General features: G+C 50.4%; 2 protein-coding genes across 2 annotated transcripts in view; both read left to right on the forward strand.

Moving 5' to 3' along the window:
- LOC121365258 (endonuclease domain-containing 1 protein-like) overlaps positions 1-10,523 on the forward strand; it is a 17,235-nt gene that overhangs the window by 1,806 nt on the left and 4,906 nt on the right. The window contains exon 2 of the mRNA XM_041489293.1: positions 10,061-10,379. Coding sequence (XP_041345227.1) covers positions 10,095-10,379 — 285 coding nt within the window. The 5' untranslated portion in view covers positions 10,061-10,094. The remainder of the gene's footprint in view (positions 1-10,060; positions 10,380-10,523) is intronic.
- On the forward strand, positions 7-2,951 carry LOC121365259 (nuclease EXOG, mitochondrial-like). The gene is made up of 2 exons (XM_041489294.1): positions 7-12; positions 2,002-2,951. Exon 2 carries the CDS (start codon positions 2,029-2,031, stop codon positions 2,539-2,541), a length of 513 nt encoding a protein of 170 aa, XP_041345228.1. The 5' UTR covers positions 7-12; positions 2,002-2,028; the 3' UTR covers positions 2,542-2,951.

The following is a 10,523-nucleotide window of genomic DNA, read 5'->3' on the forward strand; positions in this document are numbered from 1 at the left end:
GTTGAGCCCCAGGTAAGTGACCCTCTTTACTCACATCACCCTCCATCCACTCAGAGATGAGCTGCAGCATTAAAATTTCCACTTCTATTTCCTAACACCCCACTACTCACCTGGAAATTGACACACTGGATGGGAATGTCCTCATTGAACTTCAATTTCCTGCGCCACACAGTTCCTCTGATGCATCTGAGACATCAGCAGGAGCATGAGATGAATCACATCCCAAGGGTGCCCAGCTTTCTGCCTTCACCTGACAGGAACAGCAAACCAGATTCCTTTGCATGACATGACAAAGTCAAATGCTTCCCCTCCCTGGGCCCTGCTGTGCTGAGTGACCAAGTGATGGGGAAAAGGCATCCAGGAGAGGCTAAACTTGAGGGACCAACAGTCCTGCTGGCATCTGATCCCCACTTGGCCCTGAGCTGGTCTGCATTCCTGGCAGAGCTTATCTGCTCCCAGTGAAGAGTCAAACAGCCTTTGTGAGTGGTGTGACAGAAGTGAAAGGAAACTCAGAAGGGGGTGAGGTGGCCCAGGGACAAAGCCTCAGTGAAAAAGGCACTGGAGATGAGAGGAACAGGTTAATTGTCGAGGGATTTCTGGAGTGACATTTCAGGCAGTGCAAGATGAGGAGCATCAGTGTTGGTTCAGTCAGAAGGGTGGGATCTCCATCCATGGGCAGAGACCCCTGAGCACCTTTGGGTCAGGCTTGGTCCACAAGGATCCAGCAGACAGACAGAACTCCACAAGCCCTAGAGCCCTCACCAATGTCTTTCAGACAAACTTCAGTAGAAGAGGCCAGGCCAATTGCAGAAGAGAAAAAGAAGAAATTCCTGTCATTGGTAAGGACAGAGCAGCAGGACAGTGTTTGGGGGAAGATGAGCCAGAGGAGGAAGCCACATTCCCTATTCCAGAGGAAGGCTAAATATGTTTCTCTAAAGATGAACAAAATTGTGTTGAAGTTATTAAAAAAGTAATAACTTCATCTTACTTCGCTTGAACAACTACTCTGGCATTGCTCCACTGCAGCCTCCACATTCTCTATTTTTGGAGAATCATAGAATGGTTTTTGTTGTAAGGAAGCTTAAAGACCATCTCAGTCAAACTCCACTGCATGGGCCAGGCCACTTTCCATTAGACCAGCCTGCTCCAAGCCCTATCCAACCTGGCATTTTCCTTCTGGACCTTGGACTCTGGCCACCCAAACAACCTTTCATTTTTAATAACTTTCTCCTGAGGCATTTTTGGAGTATTAATTTCCCCAGGACTCTTTTGGGATTACAGGCTACACTCAGAGGCTGATAATTTCTAACTTTTTTCAGAGATGCTGCAGAAAATTCTCCCTTGCCCAGATAGCTCTAGCACACATTCCCAGCACTGCTGTAACACATTTCATTCAACACATTGAGATCTTTTTGCTTACTGAGGAAAACTGGTCATTTTTAAACAAACTGTACCCCTCCCAGGGAAACCTTAGCTCCAGGACTGATTTCCTGACACATCTCCCTTTGTATGGTGTTACAGGAAGCAACCTCGGGTGTTCCAGGACTGGGGTACACCTGAAGCAACCACACATAAAATCACAGAAACAGTCATGGCATGAGTGGATCCAGGGAGAGCCCTTGGCAGATTTGGGCTGTGGAGGCAGGAGGAAAGGGAAGCAGATTTGACAGGGGAGGTGTCCCACCAAAGTCACCTTTCAATCCTAGAGTGGGAAATGCTCCTTGTCTCGTGCATCCATCCATGCTCCCAGCACAGGCTGCAGGCTGGATCACAAAGGTCACAATGCAAAAGGAGAGCAGTCACATTCTGAACTGCTTTCTCTTTAACTGTCTTGCATTCATGCAGGAAGGCCACGTGTATGATTTGTCTCAGATTCATACATTTTCCTACACTGAGATGACACCAAATGGGATCTTGAGCATCAGAGACTTCTGCTCCAGGGAAATCTTCTATATTACTCCCATTCCCTATTCTAACACCTCTTTCTCTTTCCCTATCAAGCTGATAGGTAAAAATAATCTTAAAGAGATGGAAAGAGAGTCGGTCCTCGTAGAGCAACACAAGTTCACCTTAGACCAAATCAAACAGAGCCAGGCTGTTCCTGCCGACTACAACGCGACTGGTTTGGACCGTGGCCATTTGAGCCCCAGTGGCCATCAGTACAGTAGAGAAAGCAAGACAGCTACCTTCACCCTCACCAACATAGTCCCCCAGAATAGCAGCCTCAACACGGGCCAGTGGAACATCTACGAGTCTAACAGGATGCCCACAAAGACCAAGGGCTGTACAACGACCTACGTGATCACGGGTGCTGTGCCTGGGAACACCTACATCGCTGAAGGGAGGGTCAACAGACCCAGCCACATCTGGTCGGCTGCCTGCTGCGAGAGGGACAAAAAACGCAAAGATGCTTGGGGGGCCATCGCTGAGAATGACAAGAACGAAGTGGAAGAGCTCAGTCTAGGGGAGCTGGAGAAGAGGTTGACCGAACTCTATAAGGGAGAGGTTACTCTGTTCAACAATGACTGTCCCCGGCAATAAGCTTCACATCCTCAATGGAAAAGGCTCAGTGCCTTTTCCTACATGTCACAGAATCACAGAACGGGTTGGTTTTGATGGGATCTTAAAGCCTTAATCATCATCTCATTCTGACCTACTCACCATGGGCGTGAACACCATCCGGTACACCAGGTTATTCCAAGCCCTCCCCAGCCCAGCCTTGAACCCTTCCAGGGACAGGGCAGTCAAAACATCTCTGGGTAACTTCTACTTGTACTGCACCCTCCTCAGGGTAATTTAATTCCTTACAATATCATACATAAGCAGCCCTCCATCAGTGTGAAACCATTCCCTCTTGTCCTGTCACTCCATACCCTTGTCCAAAGACCCTCTCCAGCCCTCTTAGAGATCCTTGAGGTACTGCACTCTCAGCAGTCTTCTCCAGGCTGAACATCCCCTCAGGGCACCTCCTCCTCTGCTCAAAGGCACAGAGATGTGGGCAGAGCCTCCAGCTGCTTTGCTTTGCTGCCCATCTCAGCAGAGAGCTCTCAGGAACGAGTCCTCTCCTCCTTAGCTGTCCCAGGAGTGTGCAGCTGGCTTGTCCCTCACCTCCTTAGCAGGGCAGTGGCACCAGGGCACCTCAAATTGCCCAGAGATCCTGTCGGGAGATCTCCATGCCTGGAGATACCCAAATGCCAACAATACGTGATTCTGGACAACCTGCTCTAGCTGCCCCTGCTGGAGCCTGGAGTCTGGACTAGAAGGTCCTGAGAAGTTCCTCCAAAACACAACAATTCAGTGATTCTGTGATCCTGGAACATGCTTTTGCTTGCTTGCTTTTGAAACTGCACCTTTAGAGCAGCAGCTGTTGTATCAGACAGGCAGGCTTTGGCATCAGATACATGGCAAGCTTTGAGCAGCCAAAGCTGAATTCCTGTGATGCACTCCTTGGACGTCTTTGTTCTCTGCTCTGTTTCTGAAGATTTTCTACAGATTTATGGGAAACTGATTTGGGGAAATGTATTCAATGGTTGTCAAAGAACAATGTCTGCCACATTAAGAAGTTTGCAAGAGCTTACAATAAAAATTATTTGATGCAGCGCTGGATTGCAGGGTCACGTCTTCTATAAACCACAAGTTGCTTTCCACTGAAATTTCTAGAACCACCAGTAAAGTCACAGTGCCCAGAGCATCCTTGCAGGACATTGGGTGTGCAAATGCAATCAGAGGATGTGCCAACACCCAAACCAGTGCCAGTCTCAGACAGCAGTTATTCTCATGTGAATGGCATGAAGAAAGTGGGTCAGGATGCCAACCACTCACTTTCAGAGTGTCGCTTTCAGTGGTGCCTGCTGCCCACTCAGCCTCCCCTGTTACAGCTGGTCAGGGGAGAGAAAAAAAATTAATAAAGGAATTATGTGTTGAGATGAGGACTGGGAAAAAACACTGCAAGGGCACACCATGTTCAACATAGAGACAGAAAGTGAATTTATTACTAACACAATCAGAGGAGGATAATGAGAATTAAAATAGCCCTTAAAGACACCTTTTCTTCCCCCAGTCCTTCCCTCCTTCCCAGCAACAGCACAGAGAGACAGAGTGTGGGGGCTTTGGTCAGTTCATCACCCAAGATTTTCTTCCTGTGCTCAGGGAGAGGAGTCCCTCTCCTTCTGCACCGTGGGGTCCCTCCCACAGGAGACAGTTCTCCTTGAACTTTTCCACTATGGCTCCACTCTCACAATCACATGTTCAACTAAGACTGCTACAACATGAGAACATGAGTCCTGCCCACAGGCGCACAGTCCTCCCAAAATTGCCCTGGCATGGATCCTCCTTCCACAGAGTGCAGTTCTCCAAGGACTGGCTGCTCCAGCGTGGGATCAGGTGACCCCTCCCTTCACCATGTCTCCCAGTGCATCACAGCATCCTCCAGGCATGCACCTGCCCCAGACTTGGCACATCCCCCATGGGCTGTTGGTGGATCACTGCATCCCCCGTGGATCCCCATGGTCTGCAGGGGCACAGCTGCTTCACCATGGCTTACAGAGGAATCTGGGCTCCAGCACATGGAGCATCTCCTCCCCCTCCTTCTCCCCTGACCCTGGTGTCTCCACGTTGTTTCCCCCGCATATACTCACCTCCTCCTCTGGTTGGAAAATCAAACTGCACGCCACACTTTCCTTTGATTTTCTTCTTTAATATGTTATTGCAGAGGTGTTACCAACATCTCTAATTGGCCCAGCTGTGGCCAGCAGCATGTCCATCTTCAGAGCCATCAGGGACTGGATTTGCCAGGCATGGTGGAAGCTTCTAGCAGCTTCTCACAGAAGCCACCTCTGTGGCCCCCCTCCTCCACTCCCAAGATCCAGCCTGTGCAAAACCAACACAGCAACTCCATCAGTGCCACCTGTAACAACTTCCGAGGCTCATCCCAGGACCTTCACCCCTGGCAGTGACCAGAAATGCCCTGCCATGCACAGCAAGCTTGTGAAATACATGGGAAGCGAGGACTGGGAAAAAACACTGCAAGGGCACAACATGTTCAACATAGAGACAGAAAGTGAATTTATTACTAACACAATCAGAGGAGGATAATGAGAATTAAAATAGCCCTTAAAGACACCTTTTCTTCCCCCAGTCCTTCCCTCCTTCCCAGCAACAGCACAGAGAGACAGAGTGTGGGGGCTTTGGTCAGTTCATCACCCAAGATTTTCTTCCTGTGCTCAGGGAGAGGAGTCCCTCTCCTTCTGCACCGTGGGGTCCCTCCCACAGGAGACAGTTCTCCTTGAACTTTTCCACTATGGCTCCACTCTCACAATCACATGTTCAACTAAGACTGCTACAACATGAGAACATGAGTCCTGCCCACAGGCGCACAGTCCTCCCAAAATTGCCCTGGCATGGATCCTCCTTCCACAGAGTGCAGTTCTCCAAGGACTGGCTGCTCCAGCGTGGGATCAGGTGACCCCTCCCTTCACCATGTCTCCCAGTGCATCACAGCATCCTCCAGGCATGCACCTGCCCCAGACTTGGCACATCCCCCATGGGCTGTTGGTGGATCTCTGCATCCCCCGTGGATCCCCATGGGCTGTTGGTGGATCTCTGCATCCCTCGTGGATCCCCATGGGCTGCAGGGGCACAGCTGCTTCACCATGGCTTACAGAGGAATCTGGGCTCCAGCACATGGAGCATCTCCTCCCCCTCCTTCTCCCCTGACCCTGGTGTCTCCACGTTGTTTCCCCCGCATGTACTCACCTCCTCCTCTTCTCTGGTTGGAAAATCAAACTGCACGCCACACTTTCCTTTGATTTTCTTCTTTAATATGTTATTGCAGAGGTGTTACCAACATCTCTAATTGGCCCAGCTGTGGCCAGCAGCATGTCCATCTTCAGAGCCATCAGGGACTGGATTTGCCAGGCATGGTGGAAGCTTCTAGCAGCTTCTCACAGAAGCCACCTCTGTGGCCCCCCTCCTCCACTCCCAAGATCCAGCCTGTGCAAAACCAACACAGCAACTCCATCAGTGCCACCTGTATCAACTTCCGAGGCTCATCCCAGGACCTTCACCCCTGGCAGTGACCAGAAATGCCCTGCCATGCACAGCAAGCTTGTGAAATACATGGGAAGCACGAGAGAGAAAAGGATCAGCTTGGATTCTGCCTTATTTCATATATGAGGACTTTTGCTTTCCATCAGTTCTAATCAGTGCTGGGTCACTGGGGAGGTCCCAGATGCCTGGACTTTGGCCATTGTGACACCCATCCATAAGAAGGGTTGGAAGGGGAATCTGGGGAATTACAGGTGTGTCCAGCTGACCTCGCTTCCCAGAAGGGTTTTGGAGCAGATTGTCCTGAGTGTGTTCACAGGGCACATCCAGGATAACCAAGGCATCAGTCCCAGCCAGCAGGGCTTTAGGAAAGGCAGGTCCTGCCTAGTGAACCCGATCTCCTTTGATGACCAGATGAGCGGCCCAGTGGATGAGGGGGGAGGCTGTGGAAGTGTCCACCTGGACTTCAACAAAGCCTTTGGCACAGTCTCCCACAGCATTCTCCAGGAAAAGCTGTCAGCCCACGGCTTGGAGAGGTGCTCTCCTGGCTGGGTCAGGAGCAGTCTGGATGTCCAGGCCCAGAGAGCCTTGGTGAACAGTGCCACATCCAGCTGGCGTCCGGCCACAAGCGCTGTCCCCAGGGAGCAGTGTCGGGCCTAGTCCCGTTTATGATCTTTACTGGTGATCTGGATGAGGGGATCCAGGGAACTCTCAGCAAGATCATGGATGATACCAAGTTTGGTGGGAGACTCAGCCTGCTGCAGGGCAGGAAGGCTCTGCAGAGGGATCTGGACAGGCTGGATCCACGGGCCGAGGCCATGTCAGCAGGCAGTGCAGAGAAAGGCCATGAAGCTGGTGAAGGCCCTGGAGGGAAAGGCCTGTGAGGAGCAGCTGAGGCAGCTGGGGTTCTTTAGCCCAGAAGAGGCGGCTCTGAGAGATTATTTCTCTCTCCAGCTCCCTGAAAAGGGGGTGTAGCCAGGTGGGGGTCAGAATTTTCTGCTGGACAACCAGGGAGACAATGAGAGGGCAAGGCCTCAACCTGCAGCAGGGGAGATTCTGGTGGCACATCAGGAGGAATTTCTCCACATAAAGGGTGATTCAACATTGGAATGGACTGCCTGAGGATGTGGTGGAATCCCAATCCCACGGTGGGGTGGGAAGCTCCTGTGTTCCCTGGGAAGATGCAGCTGCACTGACATGGCCGGGTAATTTATCCTTTGGTCCCTCCAGGAAACAAAAATTCCTGTTTGGCAACCCCAATAAAGTTACATTGTAAAGTTAAACTTCCGATTTCTGAGGAACTACTTATCTGTTGTAAATCTGGGTGCATTTCTGTTACACTCCCTGCAATGAGGCCCTCACTTCCTGTACCTGGGCAAAATGGCCTTGCTAATGGGCAACAGCACTTTGGCACAGGAATATCAGCCAAGAACACCAGGGGTTCAGATGAGGAGGTGCTCAGAAATGCTACTGCCCAAGTGCTGTGCCACACACCTGAAGATGCTGCAGAGAACCTTATGGGCAACCTGCTCTAGCTACCCCTGCTGGATCCTGGAGTCTGGACTAGAAGGTCCTGAGAAGTCCCTCCAAAACACAACAATTCAGTGATTCTGTGATCCTGGAACATGCTTTTGCTTGCTTGATTTTGAAACTGCACCTTGAGAGCAGCAGCTGTTGTATCAGAAAATTTGGGAGAAATTCTGGGGAAACTGTGACAAACAACAGCACATTTCAGGGTGGGTGTGCACATACACTCCTAATAAAAATAGAAAACTTCTATATTGTGTGGAATGCCTTCTTTATAAGAAGGGGCAAATTTATGCCTGGGTGTATATTGCAGTGGCACTCCTGAGCATTCAAACACTCCTTTCTCCAGGGAGAAGACAGAATGAAGGGTTCAGCTGCTTTTTCTGAAACTCTGCATCAAGGTAAGCTCTTCCTCCCTCTCACCATTGATTTCAATTTTCAAGTCTTTCCTTACTTTTTGAAATATATATTTGTGGACAAACCTAGGCTATAATTGCTGAGCTCCATGGAGCAATCAGCGCTTATGCGTGCACTGAATTTAGCAGGACTTCAGTCTTTTCTGTCAGTCAGGAGGGCAAAGACAGAAGGAATGATTTGGGGAAGAAACTCAAGCCAGCTCACCTGAAAATTAACATCAAACTGTTGAATAAGTAGGAAGGGGGAGATTATGGAGTACTAAAATTCCACCTGTGGTCTTGCAAAAAAACTCTGGACAAACAGAGGTGTGGACTGAACTCCTGGGAAAATTTACTCAAAGGGCTTCTTGGGAAATCTAACAACTGCCTCTTTCTGGAGAGCATATAAACCCAGAGAGTCTGAGACTGCAGCAGAGGCACTGGAGACTCCTCTGCCATTCAGGGGCTGCAAGTCTTTCTGGAGAGCATATAAACCCAGAGAGTCTGAGACTGCAGCAGAGGCACTGGAGACTCCTCTGCCATTCAGGGGCTGCAAGTAGAATCCTGTGCCACTCCTTCTCACGGTAGGTTGTTTTCTGTGTATCTGTTAACTTAGATATTGCCTGAGTTAGATCTATTTTAATCTCATGGAGTAGGACATGCAGAAGGAGTGTTCAGACCCTTTTCTGCTTGCTTTGGGGCAGCTTTGGGCATGCTCTGCAGAGTACTGCAAAAAGTCACCACTTGTAGTGTCAGTTCTCAGTTTCCAGCTCATTGCTCACCATGTTCCTGATCCAGAGCTGAACAAGAGAAAAACTACCAGATATATTGGGTCAGAGCAGGGCTGTGTGCAGCTCAACATCCTGAATCCAGTGGAAATGGAGAGATGAGGGTCAGGGAGAAGAAGAAGACAAGGGCAAATGTGCAAGGTGACTTGTCATGCCTTCAGCAGTGCTGAGCTCAGCCCCTTCCCAGCGCAAGGTGGGCTTTGTGCTTTAGAGGCTGTGGCAGCTTTCTCTGCCAGGAACCCTTTTACCTGCCTGTCCCAGCTGCCTTATTCCAAATGCTGACGATATGAAATCACTGCACTGAGTGTCTGGCAATGCAAATGGCAGCATCCCTGCTCTCCCAATCCTGTGCTGTCTCTGAAAGGAAACAAAACTGTTATGAAGCACTCCTACCCCAGGTGGGATTGAGTAAATAAAATTTACTTAGATCCTGCTAAAAATTGCAAAGCAAAGAGAAAATCGCTGTGAGCGTAGCCTTTGACTGTACAGGGGAATCAATCAGCAAAGCTGAAGATGGACATCAGCAGGAATCCCAAGCAACCATGAGAAGAGCTGCCCCTCAGTGCTTGCATTGCAGCAGCCACTGTACTGATAAGATAGAGGTGTTATCCCTTGTGCTTGCTGCTACCATCTGCTTGGCCCCTTCATTTGCTCTCTCCATGTGTCTGCAAGTTCAGACTCTGGGGTTGGATGACATGGAAATGCAAGGTGAGCAGCAGGACACCCATGGCCCAGTGTCAGCTGAGAGGCAGGACCCCAGCTGGATCCTTTGGGGTTCACTGTTGGGTCTGAGTGGAAGAGCTGAGTGTCTGTGTGACCCCGGATGGGGCCAGAGACTTGTAGGAAGTGCAGCATTGCTGTTCTTTGCCTGCCCCATGCCCCATGAGATTCAAGCCCAGCTCAGCATGGCAGGGGGCTGAGCAGAGCCCGTGCCCAGCTGCGGGTGTCTGCTGGGGGCAGGTGCTGAGAGCAGGAGGGAGGTGGGAAAAGGTGACCTTGTCCCAGGGCCGTGCCTCAGTTGCACTTTCACTTTACTGTGAGAGCTGATTGCAGTCCTAGTCGGTTTGGCTCCTTCCCCCTGCAGGCTGATTTCTCCCACTGCTGCCTCCTGTGGGCTCCTAAACCCTGGTTTAGGTTTCACTCTTATTGCCCTTGTGATTTCTCCATATGCAGGAGGACAAAAACTACTCCTTTCCTGGTGTCTCATAATCCCCTCCTCTGGCAGCTCTGTCCCCCTGCACAAAAAGGCTCCAGGCCATGTCCAGCTCTCTCCAAGCTGAGTGTCCCTCTGCATTTGCCTTCCAGGGGAGCAAGAGCCCACCACTGAAATCCTCCCACCATGCTGGGGCTGCTGCTGCTGCAGGTGTTGGCCAGCTGCCTCTGGCTGGGACACAGCGAGGTGGTAACACCCTTTGCAGGTTGTCCTCAGTTCTTCTATGCAGGGATTCCCCCAAATGATGCCCTGAATCCAAAGAATCCAGCCTGGATCTGTCAGCGCTTCAGGAACTCGTATCACTATGCCGCCCTGTACGACAGAGACAGGAGAATTCCTGTGTACTCTGCTTACAAATACCAGCCTGGAGATGCCAAGAGACCTCACTCATGGTGGTTTGTTGAGCCCCAGGTAAGTGACCCTCTTTACACACATCACCCTCCAGCCACACAGAGATGAGCTGCAGCATTTGAATTATCACTTTTATTCCGTAACACACCACTACTCACATGCAAATGGACACACTGGATGGGAATGTCCTCATTGAACTTCAAT

The sequence above is a fragment of the Pyrgilauda ruficollis genome, unplaced genomic scaffold (genome assembly GCF_017590135.1).
Source record: "Pyrgilauda ruficollis isolate IOZ18807 unplaced genomic scaffold, ASM1759013v1 scaffold917, whole genome shotgun sequence".
Taxonomy (NCBI): domain Eukaryota; kingdom Metazoa; phylum Chordata; class Aves; order Passeriformes; family Passeridae; genus Pyrgilauda; species Pyrgilauda ruficollis.

Excerpts from the sequence above, each read along its gene's own strand:
- LOC121365259 (XM_041489294.1), top strand. The coding sequence starts at position 2,029 with ATGGAAAGAGAGTCGGTCCTCGTAGAGCAACACAAGTTCACCTTAGAC.